At 41.7% G+C, this 21,652-nt stretch overlaps 1 protein-coding gene across 3 annotated transcripts; it reads left to right on the forward strand.

The window, feature by feature from the left end:
• Positions 1–256: 256 nt before the first annotated feature.
• STEAP1 (STEAP family member 1) lies at positions 257–14,162 on the forward strand. 3 transcript variants are annotated; one of them, XM_068673908.1, is made up of 5 exons: positions 257–503; positions 4,283–4,387; positions 6,651–7,163; positions 9,250–9,414; positions 11,102–14,162. In XM_068673908.1, exons 2-5 carry the CDS (start codon positions 4,295–4,297, stop codon positions 11,357–11,359), a joined length of 1,029 nt encoding a protein of 342 aa, XP_068530009.1. In that variant the 5' UTR covers positions 257–503; positions 4,283–4,294; the 3' UTR covers positions 11,360–14,162. The 3 variants fall into 3 exon arrangements, with proteins under 3 accessions (XP_068530009.1, XP_068530008.1, XP_068530007.1); XM_068673907.1 differs by lacking the exon at positions 257–503 and adding an exon at positions 703–830; XM_068673906.1 differs by lacking the exon at positions 257–503 and adding an exon at positions 856–1,106.
• The last annotated feature ends 7,490 nt before the right edge of the window (positions 14,163–21,652 follow it).

Here is a 21,652-nt window from a genome sequence, read left to right on the forward strand (position 1 = left end):
AGCTATCGCGGCAAAAAAAAAAAAAAAAAAAAAAAAAAAAAGCAGAAGTTTTGGAAAGCACGTGGAAAATAGGAAAATAACCATCATACAAAGCACAGATACTTCACTGAAAGCAACTACAAAGACAAATCAGAAGTTAAGGTTTTGCTTTAACACAGGAGAGGCGATTATTCTGTCTCCCCTTCCCTGCCAGATGCAGCACGCAGCTGGAGACTGTGTCCATTTAACACAGGAGCAGGAGAAACAAAAATACATTCCCGAGATAAAACAAGGAGTTGGAATTTGGCATCGCTGCTGCGAAGCCATCCTGAGCAAGAGGCGATGAGCTCTGCCAGAAGAAATGAAAACATTTCTGGGGCAGACTGGCCACGTTTCTGAGACGTCAGAAAGCCACCAAGTGTTGAAATATCCTCGAGCACGGAGCTTTCGCGAGGCAATGAGCCCACGCTGCCCTGTGACAAAACCGCCTTGTCAGAGCCGTCAGCACAGGAAAAAAAAAAAAGGTACGAGACGGTGGTACCTGAAGAATAAATGTATTTATTTTCTTTTTAAAGTGAGGCTTGCTCGCGTTAGCAGCAGGGTTCAATACAGCCCTTTGTCTGGCTGGGGGAGCAGCAGGGCAGGGAGAAGGGGTGAGGAGAAGGTTCCCGCTCAGGGGTGTGAGGGGCGGCGAGCGGTGCCTTTGCTCCCTTCCCTCTCTCTCCTTCCTCCTCCCGCAGGTGAAGGCGCCCTTTGTCCAGGCGAGGCCCCAGCGGGCTCCGCGGGCCGGGCCGGGCCAGGCGGGCAGCCCTGAGGCGAGCTCCGACCCTGAGGCGAGCCGCGGCGCTCAGGTGCCCGCCGGGCCGGGGGGAGCGCGATGGGCGCGGAAGGCGGGGCCGGGCGGGGAGGGGAGGGGAGATGGAGCCGGCGGCCGGGCCCCCCCTTCCCCCGCCGCTCCCCTCAGCTCCTGCCGGCCGCTGCGGGGCTGACCTGAGGCCGCCCGGCCCGGCGCGGCCGCGCAGGGCTCTCCCCGTCCTAACCCAGCCGAGCCGAGCTGAGCCGGGGCTCCCGGAGAAGCCCCGCGCCGCCGCCCGGGCACAAGAAGGCGCCGCTGCCGGCGGGCTGAGGTGGGTGAGCCCCGGGGCGGCGGGCGGGCTGCGGCCGGGGTCTGGCGCCCTGCTCCGCTCCGCTCCGCTCCGCTCCGCTTCGCCCCGGGACGGGACGGGACGGGACGGGACGAGCTCACCTGGGCCGGCCCCGGCAGCGCTGCTGGCGGGGCCCCGAGCCGGGCTCGTCCCCCCACCCTGCGCGGCTTGGCCGAGGAGGGCACGGAGCGGGGCTCGCCGGCCCCGGTCCCCGCAGGGGTCTCCACAGAGCTCGGGCGGGTTCCCGACGAGCCGGGACAGCAGGGTGAGGGGTGGGTGGCCAGCTCGGCTCTCTCGGGTGCCTCCACAGCACCTTAAAATTGAGGTGATTGCCCCAAACGCTTTCACCCAAGTCGTTCTTCGATGGTGCCAGAGGAGCGGGGATGCTGCCACCGTCCCGCGCCTGCTCCATCACCTCAGCGTTGTGATCTCAGCCTGTTTATTTTAGCCATTTTTTCTTTACTCAGTGAGCCAGCTCTGAAAACCCTTACTCAGGCAAGCCTCCCATTGACTTCGGAAGACGTTTTGGCAGAGTCAGGTCTGCCCGGTTTGGATCGCTGTCGGCTCAGCGCTGTAATGAGCCTGTTTGCTTCTCCCAAACTGCGCTACACCCAGCGCTGGAAACTTGGCCTTCCGCAGCTGGAGATCCTCCATCCTCACTCGCAGCCAGCTGTGCTGCTGCCTTCTGGAGAGGGAGGCATGGGTGCGGAGGATGGATGGACGTGCCTGGGTTCTGTCTCTCACGGGACTTTCTTCAGACATATTGCAGACAGAGGCATGCTGTAAAGGACTCTGTTATGATAATTCTCAAGGCACTGTATAACAGAATTACAAGTGCCTTGTATGTAGGCTATTACTGCGCTTTGTTATCAGCTGTATCAAAGAAATAACTCTTATCTCAGATATCAGAGTTATCTGGTTTGGCACCTACTCTTCCTTGCATTCAGTCGCACGGCTGTAACCCATATTTCACTATTAGAGTATATATGCATTCATTCACACACAATTTCTTTTATTTATTTATTTTTTTCCTGCCACATAAAGCATTAGGAGTGTATTAAACATTGTTTCCCCAAATCAGCTTTTAGGATCAGCAAGTGACATCCCAGCTCATGACTTTTTTCACATCACTATACCATTTACTACAAAATCATCAACCCAAGCCTCTAATTAGAAGCTATTACTGGACTCTTCATTTCTAAATTAAGACTGATATTAACATAAGCGTCAGGTGAATTAAGCATTTCCATTCAGAGCTCCTCAATCAAAAATATGCTTTCGGACCTCCAAGATAGTGTGGCAGCCAGAAGAGGACAGTTCAGAAGAGGCAGGGATCACTGTGTAAGCTCCTGTAGGTTTGGTGATGTTAACAGATGAAAGCTCAATTGAGGTAGGTAAAGAAAAAAATAAAATAGGAGCAAAGGTATGTGAGCCATCATCTGTTTTAACAATTTTAAAAAGTTGATCTCATTATCCAAAAAAAGTAAAAAGTCAGTCTAAGACTTCTTCACATCTTTTTTTTTTTTTTTTTTATTTCCACACACACACTTCAAACTTTAAAAATCAGAGGGTAGGCCTCAAAAACTGTGTGATTGCCCTTGATATTCTGAGTTCTTTTAAAAATAGGTCTGGAAATCACTCTGTTCCTTTTTTTCCAAGTAAGTACATTAGACCAAGGTCTGTTTGTAAACTATTCTTTGTCATTGTAGCAGCTAGAAATACAATATATCAAAACATAGAATTTGTAACTAATTCTGGGAGTGGCAGAGCTGAAGTTTTATGAGGATAGCAGGAAACACCAGGTCTAGCCCTAGCAAAAAAAAAAAAAAAAAAAAAATGCCTTCAGCAGTAGGATATACAAGCAGCTAATGGCATAGGAAAGGGTTAATAGCCTGACCTTCAGAGGGAAGCTCTTATTGACCCTACTCTGCAACACTTGGCCAAAAGGTTATGCCCAAAGGGAGAGCTTGTAAGCAGGAGGGGAAAAAAGTCAAAAGAGAAATACTTAGGAAAAGAATACTTAGGCTTCAGGAGGCTGGTGGCTTGGCAAAAAGCAAATGTTTGTACCAGATAGCACAAGACAGTGTGGATTCATCCACTGAAGCACAGCAAAAATAGGTACAACTGATACAATTTCACAAAAGTTTTACAGATATAAAAGAATCTGTATTTAGCAAAGTAGTTTCATGTCTAGTAATCCAGCTGCTTGGTAGGTTCCTGGAGGAGCTAACTAGTCACAGCCATACAGGTGGTCACAGAGCTACGCTGCAGCAGGGCAGCCTGACCTTCCAGTGCCTCAGCACTAGCACATCGCTTCGAGCAGCGTGTAACAGGGCACTGTGCCTATCAGAAGTCCACCTTGCAGGGTAACCCCCTGCAGTTATTTTACAGCCCTCTCAAGACTTCAGGGTTAGGATCCTAAGAAAGAAATATCCCTTCTCTTCCTCTTTGTTTTCTGGCTTCTGATTTCTTCTAGTCCTCAAAAGCTAAGAACCATTTTTGCTTCCTCTTGTATTGATAAATATAGACAGTGTACCTTGGAATAGAATGAGCAAATCTCGAACTGGAGTTTCCTGACAGTCTTGAGGGGAGAATACACGTCTAAAGCCACAAGATGACTGTCAGGTAGACCAAGCCTGAAAATCTGAATTGTAAAACCTAAAAAGTATTAGGAGCTGCAGATTTGCATGGGTTTCTTATATAAGTAAGTCCAGTCTCTTGCTAGGATAGACACAGGATAGACACATTAAAGCTTTTTGTAAACCTAACAAAAATCCATCTTCATAACATTTTACCTGTTTTTCCTTTTCAAAAACTGTTTCAAACTCTGTTGTTCTATTTTTAAAACTTTCAGCCTGATTTAAGTCCTTCATTCCAGTAGCAACATGGGCATTTAGCTTAAATATTGCTTTTCATAGGTAATTTTGTTCTGTTGATTTATCTGCTGTCTTAGTCTCCACTTTAATTTTAATAACTAAAAAAAAAGAAAAACTGAGCTCTTCTGTTCTCAGAGGACAGACTTTCTTTTCCCTAGATTATCACAGCTTCTCTGGCAAATGGGTGGAGGAGGGGGAAGAAAACATTTTGAGGGAAAATAGGCCTCAAAGTTTCAGTAGGGCATTTCAAAACCTGTTTTACATCCTGTGTTTGTTTTGCAGGGAGTTTCTGCAATGGAGAAGAGGGAAGGCGATAGTCATACCATTGATCAGAATGCAGGTCAGAGCATCGCGCCGAGGAGAAACAGAGGAAACCTTAGCAACTTGGTAATGTTTCTGTAAAAGAGCAGCTCATACGTCACACAGAATATTGCAGACTTTATTTGATTTTGTCCAAACGCACTGTGTTTCCATAACACTGGCATATCATCAATGCTTCTGAAGTCTTCTCTCAATATTGACATGGAGAGATAAAAAGATAAGGAGCAACTCATTCAATTTAATCGCATTCCATGCTAAAAAAAAAAAAAATACACAAGATTTGTTAAGAAAAAAATACATAGTAATAGTTATATGATGTTAATTTTTAGTTGCATTCTACCAGCTGAACAAAACTCTATAGAAATAATTTGTGATTTTTGAACAGGAATGTAAAGCTTATCCTGGGTAGAGTCTTTATTGTTGCCACATTGCATTTAGTAAGTTTTGCACACCACACAAAAAAGCCCGGGAAAAAATCCATTTCATCAGTTTTTGCCTCTGCAACATCTGATGCACAGAAGTTCAAGCCACAACTTGCTGTTCAGTTGTGACCTCAGTCTGTGGAATACTGCATTAGGCTTTACAAACTGTCTCAAACAGGAATCTTTAGGTGAAACTGAATTCAGAGGTGAATTTCAGTTTATGTAATTTATACTCATACCTGATTCTGCAATGCATAAAGACTACACTCTACTTCTCCTCACAGACTAGAGAACAGAAGTTACTTAGGCTATACCTTCACTGGTACATTGCAGATACATTTTTATTAACACATCAGCATGTATTAGCTATTTAACTATAAAATCCCAATAAAGACCATGCCCTTTAATTTCACTGTGGGGCACTGCAAGCAAGTCAGTCACACATGTGGAAACAGGCTGCCTTTGTCTCCATTTAGGATTTTACGGCAAGATAGCAGTGTATGTTTGTTATTTCTCTGTTAAAAGAAAGCAAAGCACGCAAAACACCTGTGTATTACTGAAGCTAAATACAAGGCTTACACCTGCTTATGCTTGCATTACTTACAAGTATTTACAAGAATTGACCCCTTAACCAGCTTCAATATAATGTTTGATTCTGAAGAATAAAGACAGATCATATTGCTGAAATAACCAGTTCTATCCTAGCAGATTTGATCATCTTGAAGGTATTTTCCAACCTTGCTGATTATATGGTTCTGTGACTGCCAACTTACAGCTTTCTACTAGTACTTGTCTTCCTCAAGCCTCAAAGTGCAATGTCACTTTCTGGAGATCTGGACACCTGCAACTTTAGCCATTCTAAAGCTGAGCCATTGCTGCATTAGTTCAGATTTACTTTGCATTTCACTGGATTATTAAAGGGGTGGCATGTTAATTTCTGAATGTTTCAAATTCTTAGCTCCCCACCCCTGGACAGCTGTCTGCTGCATCAACTGCAATGTCCTGCTGTTGGTGCACATATTTTCATTTTGTACTTGTGTTGATCATGTACCTTGTCCCCAAACTGTAAGTTTGGGACAATCTTTTAATACATTATCACAATGTAAAACAGTTTATAACATTATACTAACATTTTGTCCTAGCTTAGTTTCTTCTTAAGCCTGTGATAATTCTGCCAAAAGCTTCTGTGAGACTAGAATCAAACCATGACTATTTGGCAGTAAAAATTCAGCTTTTTAAACTGAAGTGGCTCTATTTCACAAGTTTTTATAAAAGTTAAGAGGATGCTATTACATTTTGGGAGGATGGGAAGAAAAGCATTGGAATTTGAGATAGAGTTGACAGATGCACAGCTGGTCTAATATTCTTGATCCCAAATATTTCTATTTACATCCTTATTCCCCCAGTTAAGTGTCATGAAAATAGCAGTGACTGAATGAAATACTGTAGTGTCATGTCTCTGGATTCTGTTGTTGTGCATATTATTTGGGTTACATTATTAAGTCTCTAGCTGAAATTGGAAATCTTGAAATCTGGAGTGCCTACCATAAGAAGCTGTAATGATGCTTTGCAAAATGTAGTCTTCCCTTGTGGTGTAGTTAACTTCCTGGAATGAAAGTCTGTTTTGAAATCACCATGGATGATGAATGAAGAATGAGAAATCTACAGTAAAATTGCCTTGCTCAACTACTAACTATGCTGTTTGAAATATTGTATTTTCAATCTACTTTAATAACAGATTATTTCAAATATAAAGACTATTTCAATAGTCTTTAATAGTATGCATGTGTTTTTGTTTTTGTTTTTTGTATATGGTTTCAGTGCTGCAAAATATAAAAGCCATGATGGCAAATATTGTGATTACTGGGGTTTGATCTCACTTTACATTTCCTTTCTGTCTTTTCCAGAATGTGGATATGCAAGTTACCAATCCACCAGAAGTAGCTGCACTTTTTAATTTACATCAAGCACACCATTTTGGTGAGTTTGAACACTCTTCAGAACAGCACTGCAAGCAGGAGCTGTTCCCCAAGTGGCACTTACCAATGAAGATAGCATCTGCGATCTCATTATTAACATTTATTTACACTTCTCTAAGAGATGTCATATATCCTTTTGTTACAAGAAATGAAAATGTTTTCTATAAAATTCCAATCCTTGTCATAAACAAAGTTTTACCAGTGGTTTCAATTACACTTTTAGCACTGGTATATTTACCAGGAATAATAGCGGCTGGTTTCCAGCTGTACTTTGGCACCAAGTACAAAAGATTTCCCCAGTGGTTGGATAGATGGATGTTGTCAAGAAAACAATTTGGACTTCTCAGTTTCTTCTTCGCTACAATGCACGCCTGCTATAGCCTGTGCTATCCAATGAGAAGATCATACAGATACAAGCTGCTCAACTGGGCATTCCAGCAGGTATGATGGGCTCACAAATACCAACATTTCAGTGTTGAGAGAATCCTTGTGTTCTACATCGAAACAAATCTGGTTAGGGAGAAAGCTGTTTTCATTGCCTTTGATTTTGAAACAGCTCCTCACAAAGCACTGCTAAGCGATAGAGCAGGGCCTACTTGTTAAAGCATTTTATAGGGAGTCAAGAGTCAACACAGCTGTGCCAGTGTGTATTTAGTAAGTCACTTTCTTCATCTGGGAATTCTTAGCTCTGTGTAAAATACCCATAGTTATAATTGCTTCACAGGTACATTTAAGTCTTTGGAACACTTAGTTTATTGTGGATTGATTTATTTGCATTAGTGGAATCTAACTGTCTCCAGAAACTGCTGCACACACCTTTTCTAGACATCATCTGTGTAAAGCGAATTACCAGCAATGAAGGAGAACTGAGCTAAATTACAATAATTTATATATGCCACAGACTTAACTTGCAAACACTGATGACTACACAATTTGGCTGGTGCACACTAACTTGTTAAAACAATTCAATTTATTTCAGTCATGCTTCCAAATCATGAGCAATAATTGGTTTGCAAAGCTGTCTAAAGTCTTCTGTGACTAGAGAGTTTCTAGCACATGTGTATCACCTTGGGTAGTATTCCAGCATAAGGAATATTCCAATATAAGGTGTAGAGTGCAAAGGTACAGTTTTCATATCCTTCAAGTCTAATATATGGTTTTATTGCAAGCAGAGTAGGGTGTTACTGGCTTCTGAAGAATTCTGTCATCAGTCAAACTACCTGATGAAAACTTTGAAGATCAGCCTTACTGGTAATGTGACTTCAGTGGTTTACCAGAAATTTCTGTGAGATTCCAGTTCTTAAGTGAAGGTGAAGAAATGATCATATCTGGAGCATATTACACTATGGTGATCCCTAACAGCATCAAGGAACTGTTGCAAGTAGTCATAAACAGGACAAGCTTTGACATCAGTTTTTTATTTTCATCCATATCAACCATTGTATTCAGTGCAGCTGAATGCACCGAGTCATTAACAAAAAAACAAAAAACAAAAACAAAACAAAACAAAAAAAAAAAAAAAAGGCTATTCTGGCAGGATAACATGGCTAAGAATGCCTGCTAAACTGGATCCCTAAAATAATGCTGTAAATATATTTCCTTGTGTTATAATCTCCTACATACAGTATTTTGCCATGAATGGAGGATTGTTTTTTTGTCTGTTTGTATTTGTCAGAGTAAGGTTTCTCCTGCTATGAGGGCAGGCTGATAGGTCTCAGAACTAGTCAGTTCTGGGCCAAGACACTGATGCAATCTGTAAATTCTTCTCACGTAAAGCCTACCTTTGCTCTACAGATACTAGTAGAGACTTTTTCATCACAATTAAACAGCAGTTACACTTAGAGACATTCAAACAAACAAAAATACTATGTTTCTTATCTTATTTCTTAATTATTATTGTGAAAATAACTGTTTCACATAAATGGCTAAGTGTGCCAGAAAGCCAGCTGTATCCTGGGCTGCATGAAAAGAAGGATGACCAGCAGGGCAAGGGAGGTACTTCTCCCTCTCTGCTCCCTTGAGACCCACCTGGAGTACTGCATCCAGTTTTGGGGTCTCCAGTACAAGAATGATGTGGACTTCTTAGAGCAGAAAATAATCAGAGGGCTGGAGCCCTTCTCCTGTACAGAAAGGTTGAGAAAGTTGGGGTTGTTCAGCCTGGAGAAGAGAAGGCTCCAGGCAGACTGTATTGTGGCCTTTCCGTATATAAAGGGGGCTTACAAGAAAGATGGAGGAAGACTTTTTTACCAGAGCCTCTACTGACAGAACAAGGGCAATGGTTTTAAACTGAAAGGAGGTAGATTTTGATTGAATATAAGGAAGACTTTTTTTTTACAGTGGGGTTGGTGAAACACTAGAACAAGTTGTCCATAGAAGCCGTGGATGCCTCTTCATTGGAAGTGTTCAAGGCCAGGTTGGATGGGGCTTTCAGCAACCTGATCTAGTGAAAGACATCACTACCCATGGCCGGGGGGTTGGACTAGATGGTCTTTAAAGGTCCCTTCCAACCCTGTGATTCTTCTGGCAGGTCAAACAAAAGAAAGAAAATGCTTGGATTGAACACGATGTTTGGAGAATGGAGATTTATGTGTCCCTAGGAATTCTGGGACTTGCTTTGCTGGCTTTATTGGCAATAACCTCAATCCCATCTGTCAATCATTCGTTGACCTGGAGAGAGTTCCACTACATTCAGGTACACATAAACATCATTGCATGTTATTACTCATTTTTAGGACTGTATGTTATCAGCTAACATCATTCCTAGTTAAAAATACTAAATATAGAGTCATTAATGAAACCAATGTAAAAGTTTATTCAGCACCCTTTGTTAACTGTTTTGCAAAAAATATTCATTTCATTTGTTATTTTGGGAGAAGAAAAGGCTGTCATATTCAGGGAATAAAGTGGAAAGAAAGATAGCTCCAAGTTGACCAGCAGCAGTTGTTCCTTCAGAAACTATTCTGAGGTCAAAGACCTCTGGCTCTGAAAGCATTTCAGTTATCTTCTGGGCTTTTTATGTTTCGGGAAAGCCTTGTGTCCTGCTGAACTGGGAGTAGGTGGTACTGAACCAGGTGAGAGTGCTGGCATACAACATGGGTTTCCATTACAAAAGGATCATTGCCTGTTGCTCCCTTGGAGCCATTTTGGCTATTCTGTACTGCCTGAGCAATACCAAGTGGCTGGCAAGTCCAAAAGCCTCCTGCCTTCTGGAATGCAGAGGTTTTCCATATGCAGTGTCACTAGCCTCACAGCCCACTCCAAAAAGCTGCATTCTGAGAAGGGGATGTCTTAGAACAGACACATAATCAAATCCAGCCAGTCATGAGTTCTGCTACAAATGTGCTTGTTTTGTTCACTAGTACCTGTTTTGCTCTTAGTGTCAGTATCTTGCACAGTAATAATCAGGGGTGGTTCTGCGGGCATCAGTATGATCACACTGTGTTAAGCAAATGTTGAGCTGGGTCCCTGAACACCAAAATCTGAAAATTCAATGACCTACTGAGCACCTGTCATTTGAGAACTTGTTATGAATTTGAAAAGTAGGTATGAAACATGTATTTCTTGACAATTAGTGATTTGGGAATCTGTTCATTCTATGAAGTACATCAGTTGTAAGAAAAGTTTGTCAGCTCTACAGAGACTGTATGAACAGGTGTAGGAGGGAGTCTCCTAGTGCATAATTACTTTCCATATTAAGCTATCATGGTGGAGAAATCCAGAAGAGTAATGCTAACATATTGGATTAGTTTTATAAAAAAATAGCTTTTATACTAATCATATCCTGTAGATTTACCACTTAGAAAGGCACTTTACACTGATGAGTAATTCCATTTTTGTAATAAAAGCAATATTTTTATGTACACAGGAAACAAAATTGGTAGTAACTCTTGCATAACTTTTCCTTTTCTCCTTAATCTCAAATCCTAAGCCAAATTTATCATAGTACTAGATTTACTAGAGTTACTGACTTTAACTGACCTTAAAAATTCCCTTTGCAAACAGTTGATTAAACCATTTATAAGTCTGTTTTTGAACTCATAATAATTTATCACAGAAGATATGGTAATTTAGGATACAGGTGACATCTACAAACTGAGATATTGAGAACTGACACAGTTTGGGGAATCTGTGATCTGTATGTTAGTCCACTATCATATCAACAGGAGAAAAATGTGCCTTATCTTTTCTGGTGACATAGAAAGGTAGAGCTGGATTCTTGAATTACAAGTTTTTAATTTTAATTCAAAGCTAATGTTTTCTTTTCTTTCACTTACATGCGTTGTTTGAGGCCTTTTCTTATTTCCATTTTTCCTTAAAAGAGTGATCTTTTTACCAAGGTTTAAAAAATAAATAACTTACTGTTATCTTTCTCTTTTCAGAGCAAGATGGGATATGTAGCTCTGCTGCTATGCACAGTTCACGCACTGGTGTTTGCTTGGAATAAGTGGGTTGATGTTAACCAATTTATCTGGTACACACCTCCTTCATTTATGGTAGCAGTTTTTCTTCCTATTGTAGTCCTGCTCTGTAAATGCATACTGCTCCTCCCGTGTTTCAGGAAGAGGATAAAAAAGATCAGATGTGGTTGGGAAGACAACACACAAACCAATCAAACCAGCATGACTTCCAGACTGTAGATCACATATGGACATTTCCTGTCTGCTGTATGTAAATATGCTCTAGTCCACAAAATGTTCACTTGTGAGTTCTGTTTTCATATTTTTCTTAGATGTTACTTGTTTACTTTTCATTTCAGCTGCAAAGGTATGGGATACTTGATGCAACTGGGACCTTTGCTGAGACAGAAATTGAAAACATTCATTTTACACTTTAATCTCTTTGGTGTTCTGATATTTGACCATTTCTTTCTTCTGACTCATTGCTCTTAAAACGCCAGTACTTCATCACCTCAATCGTAATTCTTTCTTTGGCAAAAGCAATCATAAATCATCGGTCCAGATGACCACAGAAAGTAAATAAATCATTACACCACAGAATCCAGGAATGCTTTCTGCATCCCACAGACATGTTTGTTCCCTGGTTAAATCTCAGTGTTATGAAGGGAAAACAACTTGAATATTTATTATCCTGTCCCCCCTTATCCCCTGCATCCTACATTTCACTCTGCAGAATGGGGACCTTAGCACAGAAGCCACACAAAAAGTGTGTTGCATTCCCACCACATATTGAATTCAGACAATCAAGCAAGCAGAATTCCAGGGAACTTTGCAAGGCAAATCTCTCTTGAGGCTTAGGCACAGTCTAAAATAAGATATTTTAGACTCAGATCTACATTTTATACAGGACTAGGTGTGTCTGTTTATTTAGAACCATAAAACATTTTCCTTTTTTTTTTCCATGAACACATTCTTTTGTTTCTGATGCTGGAAATTTTCCATGCTTTTGACCCAAGCCTGCTGCCGCTGACATGTGCTAATCTTTATTAACACAAATTATTCCAGTGGGATAGCTCACACGTCAGGTAAATGTGTTTTACTGTTTACTCTAGGGCCAGTACAATTGTGTGACTAGAAGAAAAACATTAAAAATAGGCATTTGAACCTTGGCATTGATTTGGTGAGATTTTCATGTAAAATCACTTCTGAATATGTTTGCTTTTACTAAAATTTTAGTATAAGCTGACGAAGCTTCACTTTCTTTGTGTTACATAGGTCTGTCTGAAAGTTTTAAATTAATAATTCATTTATTAGCATCTATTTTTAAATATGTTATGCAGTAGTTAATATATTCACCCAGCAGCAGAAACATTTCTGCCAGTTTCCCTGTGTGAGCTGACTAGGACATGGACTGATGGTGCCGGCTATTGCTGGGATCACCCAAATGAGAATTGTAACTGGTAATGGCTCTGGTATTAAACAAACAGGAAAACAATGGTTACATAAAAATATATGTAACACACTGTGCTAATGATTCTGCAGCTAATAATCCTGTTGTACATTTGAGGGTTTGGTACACTGAGCATAATTAACAAATTAAATAGCTACAGAGATGCTACATTTTGTATTTTCCTGGTTATAACTCCAATTATTGCAACTTAAAAGTTGTCTTTGTGTTTTGCACTTGATGTAGTACTGTGAAAATAAGTGGGGACGTGGTGGCCTGTGTAATATAGACTGAAGAGACGTGAGTGACATTGTGTATCAAATCAGTAATGCATGACAAACGTAAGCACTAAAACACAGAAAGCCAATCTGGAAAGTGAACTTAAGAATCTAAAATAACAGAAGAAGTGTGGTTGTTAATACATGAGCATTTATATTTCTGTCCAGGAAATAAATAAAATTAATTAGAAGTCATGTTAGGGATTGTCCTGGTTTTAACTCTGTCCCAGCTGAAACCAGAACAGATAGGACTTACCGAAGGCTTACCCAGAATATTAACTGCACTTTGTTGTCAGGAGTCATAAAAACCTTAATAAAGTAATTTTTTTTCCAGTAGAACAGGTTAAGAAAAGTGTTATGATAAAGAAATCAAATTGTCCATTAGCTACTCAAAACATATGCTCAAATTTACTACTTAGGACAAAGATGAGATTTAAAATACTCCAAGCAAGCCCAGCGTGCATCCATTGAAGAGGTTAATATTTGGTTTTATCAAAACATGTTAAATTTTGCTCTTCAGAATCAGCTCTGCTGCTCCCTTACTAAGAAAATCTGGAGAATTGAATTCAATCTCCAGTTTTGCTAAATTCTGGTCACATAGTTGGATTCATCATTTACAACTGGTCATTATATTTCCCTTTGCCACAGGGAAATATAAACAGCTTCAAGGTTAACAAGGTTTGTGACACAGAGAACAGAACCCTTGATAGCTGAAAACTGAAAAGAGGTGAATGAAGACACTCCTTGGAATAAGCCATTCACAGCTAGTCCTACGGCATGTGTAAAATAAAATCTCAAGTAGGAGCAAGGTTTTCTGTGCAACAGCCAGCCTTTTCTTTATAATGTACTGTTGAATGCTTAGAGCCAGAATTTGAGACCTCATATCAAGTCTCTTCCCTGCTTTGTAAGTCTTTAGTAAACTACTTCACCTTTAAGTAACTCACTTCTCAATCTGTAGTACTGGAGTAGTACTCCTCTGCAAGACATTGCAACAGCATGTTCAAGCTTTTAAGGCATTCAGATGCAATAGTAAGGGAGGAGGGTCAGGTAAGGGGTGTAAAGAGCTGCAGAAGAATATGCTATTAACAGTAGTTTATTTCTCCCTTTGTCATAGATATGATTTAGTTCAACACTAATTACAATGAATGCATATGTACCTCTTAATTTATGTTTATACAGCTATTTCAAAATTCAGTGTATTAATATGTCTGTATACTACTATAATATAGAAAAACAATGTGTCTGCCAATTTTAGGCACTTATTTGTATAACACTGATTATTTTTATAAAATTATGTATCATTAAATGCTTAATTGTATATATACTGTGTCTGCCATTGTGTAATATCCATCCAGACCTGTATAAGGGTAAAAAGGCATGACAAAACCTAGAAGAGCTGCTGACATGAACATTTAAACAGCTTTAGTCAAGGGGGACTTTTCTCCCCATGCTAGCTGAAAATCCTGGATTTTCCAAAGGAGAGAAGACATAGATGTGAAAAACAAAATGGACATTTTCATAGAGAGATGTAATGAAAAGAAATTTGGATAGATCTTTTAACTGACAGGCCATGTATCCTAGCATTTGGAGAAGATTTTTGAGAAGGAACAGAAAGCTGAGTTGGTTGTGGAATGCTTTGGAAAGAGACCTGTGATCCCTGAAAATGCTGATTAAAGATCAGGAAAAGCTCAAGAATGGTGAAGACAAAGAGGAGGGGGAAGTAATGCAGCCATATTCTTTGGTAAGAATCCATCACTCTAGTGTAAGGGATTTTGCAATGCCTTTACAAAGGTGTCGTGGTTCCGCTCGAGTGGGCAGCCGAGCTCCACCACAGCCGCTCTCTCACTCCCCCTCCTCAAAGAGGAATGGGGAGAAAATATGTGAAAGGGGCTCAAGGATTGAGATAAGGACGAGAAAATCACGCAATAATTAGTGTAACGGGCAAACCAGACTCAGCATAAGAAGACAGATAGTAAGATTTATTACTCATTACTAACAAGCTAGAGAAGTGAGAAACAAAGGAAAAAAAAAAACCAAAAGCGCCTCCCCCCCCATCCACCCTCTTCCACCTCCTCCCCCCGAACGGCGCAGGGGAACGGGGGAATGGGGGTTATGGTCAGTCTACAGCACTTCTTCTCTGCCGCTCCTTCTCGGTCACTCTCGTCCCCTGTGCTGTGGGGTCCCACCCACGGGATGCAGTCCTTGATGAACTGATCCGGCGTGGGCTTCCCACAGGCAGCAGCTCTTCCAGAACTGCTCCAGATATGGGTCCGTACCACGGGGTCCATCCCTCAGGAGAAAACTGCTCCAACCTGGCTCCCCTACGGGCAGCAGCTCCTGCCAGATCACCTGCTCCTGCGTGGTCTCCTCTCCACGGGCTACAGGTCCGGCCCGGAATCTGCTCCGGCAGGGGTCTTCCACAGGCGGCAGCCTCCGTCGGTGCAGGGCCACCTGCTCCACCGTGGTCTCCTCCACGGGCTGCAGCGTGAAACCCTGCTCCACCGTGGTACTCCATGGGCTGCAGGGGGACATCCTGCTTCACCATGGTCCTCACCACAGGCCGCAGGGGACTTCTGCTCCGGCACCTGGAGCACCTCTCCCCCTCCTTCTACACTGACCTTGGCACCTGCAAGGCGGTTTCTCACTCCCTTGACTCTCCCAGCTGCTGAGTGGCGCAGCGTTTTTTCCCTGTCTTAAATATGCTCTCACAGAGGCGCAAAACAACATCGCTTATTGGCTCAGATTTGGAAAACAATGGGGCCCTTCTGAAACATGGGGCAGCTTCTAGATCTTTCTCACAGAAACCACCCCTATGGCCCCCTGCTACCAAAGCCTTGCCACGTAAACCCACTACATTCCACCCCTCGCCTCTGTGAAAAGCATATTTAAGATTACTCACAATATACTCTTACTTTACAATTATCACAACAACCTTCACAAACTTCACTTAAATCAAAAAGAAAACAAAATTCACCACACCAAAATAAACATAACATCATCACAGCACCGACAAGGTGGACATTTTACACACACACCACCCCTCGTCCCTTCACCACACTAACATCTCACAGTTACTGCTTTCTTAAATTCTTCACAACTTGTACATTCTTAACAATCATCCTGCGCATATTTTGCCCGTTACTTCTACCAACTATCATCCTTATCTCAAATTCCTCTTGCCCCACGTTGGGCGCCAAAAAGGACTGTCGTGGTTCCGCTCGAGTGGGCAGCCGAGCTCCACCACAGCCGCTCTCTCACTCCCCCTCCTCAAAGAGGAATGGGGAGAAAATATGTGAAAGGGGCTCAAGGATTGAGATAAGGACGAGAAAATCACGCAATAATTAGTGTAACGGGCAAACCAGACTCAGCATAAGAAGACAGATAGTAAGATTTATTACTCATTACTAACAAGCTAGAGAAGTGAGAAACAAAGGAAAAAAAAAAACCAAAAGCGCCTCCCCCCCCATCCACCCTCTTCCACCTCCTCCCCCCGAACGGCGCAGGGGAACGGGGGAATGGGGGTTATGGTCAGTCTACAGCACTTCTTCTCTGCCGCTCCTTCTCGGTCACTCTCGTCCCCTGTGCTGTGGGGTCCCACCCACGGGATGCAGTCCTTGATGAACTGATCCGGCGTGGGCTTCCCACAGGCAGCAGCTCTTCCAGAACTGCTCCAGATATGGGTCCGTACCACGGGGTCCATCCCTCAGGAGAAAACTGCTCCAACCTGGCTCCCCTACGGGCAGCAGCTCCTGCCAGATCACCTGCTCCTGCGTGGTCTCCTCTCCACGGGCTACAGGTCCGGCCCGGAATCTGCTCCGGCAGGGGTCTTCCACAGGCGGCAGCCTCCGTCGGTGCAGGGCCACCTGCTCCACCGTGGTCTCCTCCACGGGCTGCAGCGTGAAACCCTGCTCCACCGTGGTACTCCATGGGCTGCAGGGGGACATCCTGCTTCACCATGGTCCTCACCACAGGCCGCAGGGGACTTCTGCTCCGGCACCTGGAGCACCTCTCCCCCTCCTTCTACACTGACCTTGGCACCTGCAAGGCGGTTTCTCACTCCCTTGACTCTCCCAGCTGCTGAGTGGCGCAGCGTTTTTTCCCTGTCTTAAATATGCTCTCACAGAGGCGCAAAACAACATCGCTTATTGGCTCAGATTTGGAAAACAATGGGGCCCTTCTGAAACATGGGGCAGCTTCTAGATCTTTCTCACAGAAACCACCCCTATGGCCCCCTGCTACCAAAGCCTTGCCACGTAAACCCACTACAAAAGGTTACAATGTACTTCCTTAATTAAGTCAGAGATACAGAATTGAAACTGGAGAGAGAACTCTCAGACTGTTGAAGGGACTTCACAAATTTCATGACCTACCTGAGATAGTGAGATCCCAGAATACTATTCTCAAGAAGTGGTACCAATGATGAATGCCCGGGAAGCCAGAATCAGGCTGTGCTGGCTATGGTTTAATGTCAAGTCCTGTTGACAGCAGCCTTTACTGTAAGCTGTAAAGGCCATACTTCTCAATTATCTCAGTTCTTCTAACAAAAGTGTGTAAAGCTGTACACAAAAGTGTGTAAAATCAGTCCAGGGAGTTTGATCCAGTTAAAAAGTAATGATTCATCCAGAGCCATGTACTGCTCTGATTGACCTGATAGGAGTGTGCATATGCCAGCATGAAGGACAGGAAGAGAGATCACAGAATCACAGAATATCCTGGATCTGAAGGGACCCACAAGGATCATGGAGTCCAACTTCTGCCTCCACACAGGACCATCTAAAAAACAGACAATATGTCTGAGAATGTTGTCCAAACATTTCTTGAACTTAATCAGGCTTATTGCCATGACCACTACCCTGGGGAGCCTGTCCCAGTGCCCAACCACCCCCCTGGGTGAAGATTTTAGTTCAAAGTCGTTTAAACTGCACAGTAGTAAGTGCTCCTAAAATTCAAAGCTTAAATCCCATTCTGCTAGCAAGACTGTTTCATCACTTCGCCTGTTTGTCAGGTTCTTAGTTTTCCATGAATCAGTAGGCAAAAATGTGTTCTAGAAATTATCACCAAAACCCCAAACAGACTGACTTCTACATGGCTGTCAACTGTGTGGCTTCATCTGTGAAATGATGATCTCATGTCTTCCTCTCTTTTCTGCTACATCCACAGTTTTTACTATTGTCCCCTGATTCCAGGAAATTTTGTGTTAACCATTTCTGAAATTCAGTCTAACTACTTTTAAGCTGATTTTCTTAAAATGACATAAAAAGAATTGTTTAAAAGAACACAAGAAAAAATAAAGACCGATTTTTGAAAACATGCTGAATCCACCCTTGGAGAATGTAGCCTGCTGTAATCACTTTGTCTGTCAGCCACTGATCATTGTCACTGACTTTTTTTCAGTATTGCCAGGATTTCTTGATGCTATCAGCACTTTCTGTTGCCGATGGTAAAATAATTTATTTTGGTGAGAACCTCCTTAACAATATCTCATTGAATTCAGGTCAAGTTTTGCATCATTGCTTGAAATTTGCAATAGATTGAAAATGATATTTAAGTGAGTGTGGTGGAGATAATTTACTAAGTGTGCATAATAAGTTTTCAGAGATTCTCAAATGAAAATATAAAAACAGTCAGCTAACCAAATTATCAATTTACAAAGCAGACTACAGCTACTTCCAATAAAGATGATGCAACAGAAGATAGCATTGTTTTGTCATTTTTTTGTTTCTTTCTTTCTTCTTACATGTTTTCATCTTTGTAGCAAGAAAGTGTATTAGTGAGATAAATACGCTATGTTCTTGACTTGGTTAAAGATTTGTGGTGCCTCTATGGCTGGTAGAATATTACTACTGCTACTACTGATGGAGATATTTGGTCCTTAAATTTCATCTGTGGGACTCACTATTAAAAAAAAAAGAAGCGTGGCAATTGTGGGGTCTTTTGAACTGGACAGACAATCGTAGTCACATAGCTTTTCTATACATGCATACACTGTTTTATTGGATGTACTCTACTGGAAAAGAATTTCCATCTGAATACTTCATTATTTGAAAATCTGTAAAAAAGCTGATTTCTGGACTTGAAGAATGGCCACATAATATTTCTCCAATTTGTCCTCTGCCTTTTTGTCCAGTCCTGTCACTCATATATTGGATAGCATTTCTCTCTTGTCTGTCCACTTGTGTTTGTGCATGTATCAGGATAACTTCTGACCAGCTTATCTCATTCATTCAAAAGTATTCTAGGTGTTCTAACAGGAAATCTACATCTGGGGGGCAAGGGATGGAAAAAAAAAAAAAAAAAAAGAAAGAAAAAAAAAAAGAAACCTGAGTGGAAAGAAAAGGAGCCCCTTGCAAGGCACCTCAGGCATCCCTGTAACAGATCAGAGGTCTAGCAATTCTTTGACAGGACCCATAATTAAAATAGCAATAGCTTCCTCTTGTACCTGCCTAATTTCCAACGGAGTTAGCACATTCATGATATAAACATCCTAAATTATTTATTCCCAAATAATTAATGACAGAGAAAAGGGTATTCGGGGGCAGAGGAAAGCTGGGACTATGGAACTATTCTAGGTGTTAACATGGAATGGGAAGGGACAGGACAACCGGAGATCCCATTATGAAATGAAAAGGACACCAAGGAAAAGAGACATTGCAAGCTAACAGATTTTCTTATGAAAGGAAAGAGTAAAGGAGCCCCAATGGATGTTAAAGGGGAAAAATAGGTAGATGGGGGAATTCAATGAACACTACAACATTAATATAGTAGAGAATAGAAAACCCTAGTACAGGAGATGGGTAAAATGAGGGACAAGACAAAGACAGATAGCACAGCATCTGAAGAGCCTGAAGTGAATCCATGAAACAGAGGGGATGAGAGGCTTGAGAGGCTACCCACATGAAGCTGGAGAGTGGAATACGTGGTATGTAGCATAACACTTAACAATACCTCTAAACACCCTTTTCCCTCTGTTCTCTTAATCTTGTTCCTCCCCGATTCACCTTGATCCCTCCCTTACTCCACCTTTGTTCCTTTTCTGGAGCATCCCATAAGAAGTCTTGCACATTCTCACAATACCCTTAAAACAGCCTATAATAAGTTTCATATGATTCTTTTCCCTTTGCATCTCAGGTTATCAAGGTGATCAGGTGATCAAGCAGCTGCTTTACAGGATGGGACTAAAAAGGCAGAGGTACTTCAAACGGGATGGGAGATTGCAGAAGATCAAGGTCTGCAAACTAACGAAGAGAGTGGATGAGATAAACAGAGAACTGTTTTTCACCAAACCCTGGACTAGAGAGGATTCAGTTAAACCAATAGGATACTAGTTTACAACTGCCTAAGACCACGCATCTTTGTACAGTGGGTAGAGAACCCCTGCAGCCTGCTGCCACAGGGGGCTGTGGAAGCAAACAGAATCAACAGGTTCAAAAAGGGTTTAAACAAACTCAGAGATAACAGCCCCTAAAAAGACACTAAAAGGACTTTCCAGGCATGTACCCTATGGCATCACTAATACAAACGAGGATTTGGGGGAAGAGCATGAGATAGAGTGGTGAGGCTTGCATGCCCGCCTTGAATAGCTTTCTCTTTTGCCACACTTGTACACGTACTCATGGGTTAGACAGGCCATCAGTCTAACCAAGTAGTGTGTCTTATGTTCCTTTACTTCAGGAGGAAATCTCTCAGACTGATACACTGCTCTAATTTGGTATGATTGGAAAACAAGTATGTTGGGAATGAGAACTTAAGTCTTGACTGAAAAGCTGTTGCTTTGATCTTGCAAAGAACTGCTTAACTTTCAGGCTCTGTGGCAACTCACTGACCGCGGTTCATTTCTGTGGAATTAACTACATAAATTTTCACAGGACTGGGAACAGAATTAGTGTTTCATTGTTCTGTAAAGATACAGCTTTTCTCCCCACAGTGCTGAGCTGCAATTGAATTATCTTGGTTTGAGTTTCATTTGCCAAGGAATATGTTACACCGACAGCATGGTTCCATTCAGGGAAAAAACATATTCAAAATAAAATAACTGAACACCTAGCCTAGGACAATGTACATAATGTAATGTAATAAAGTAATGAAGATGTTAATAAACATAAACATTTAATATTTTAAATGTTATATTTCTACTTTTTCACATCTACTATGCTACATACTATGCAGTGATCTTAATTCTTTTTAATTTTTCTTCCACTCCCATGCAAAACCTGTGGTCTGCAGCTTTGTGAAGGAAATTTGACCTCAAATACCTGCAATCCCAAACTGTTTGTAACACAAACACTAGTCTTAAGCTGTCAGACAGTGGTCAAGCCACAATGTAACTTGTGCTTCCCTCAGCTGGTTTGGTATTCAAGCAAAGAATTAATGTTTTTTTAAATGAGTTTTTCAATTTTTTCAATATCTATATCTTCATTAAGAAGGACACACCTGTTCTTGGTTATCTAGTCAACTTACAGAAAATTTTGCTCGGGATTTAATTGTTTACATTCTAAAAATAATCTGTTTTACCCCTGGCTTTGGGTCCAACAATTAATTGCAGACAGAAGATCACATTTTTAGAACCTACTGTCCCACTTTGAAGTAGCTTTTTAAGATGAACAGCCATGAACCAGGAAGATAGATTTTGATCTTCTATAATTTGCACCACAAAGCAAAGGTGTTTCAAAAGTTATAGGGAGATGTGGAAAGGTCATACAAGACCTTGTGCTCGTACAAAGCCAAAGAACAAAGCTAAAGCCAAAGAAGCCAAAGGTCCTGAAACTCCTTAGCTGTGCCTCAACAATGGCTATGGAAAACCATAGTCAG

Source organism: Anas acuta, chromosome 2 (assembly GCF_963932015.1).
Source record: "Anas acuta chromosome 2, bAnaAcu1.1, whole genome shotgun sequence".
Taxonomy (NCBI): domain Eukaryota; kingdom Metazoa; phylum Chordata; class Aves; order Anseriformes; family Anatidae; genus Anas; species Anas acuta.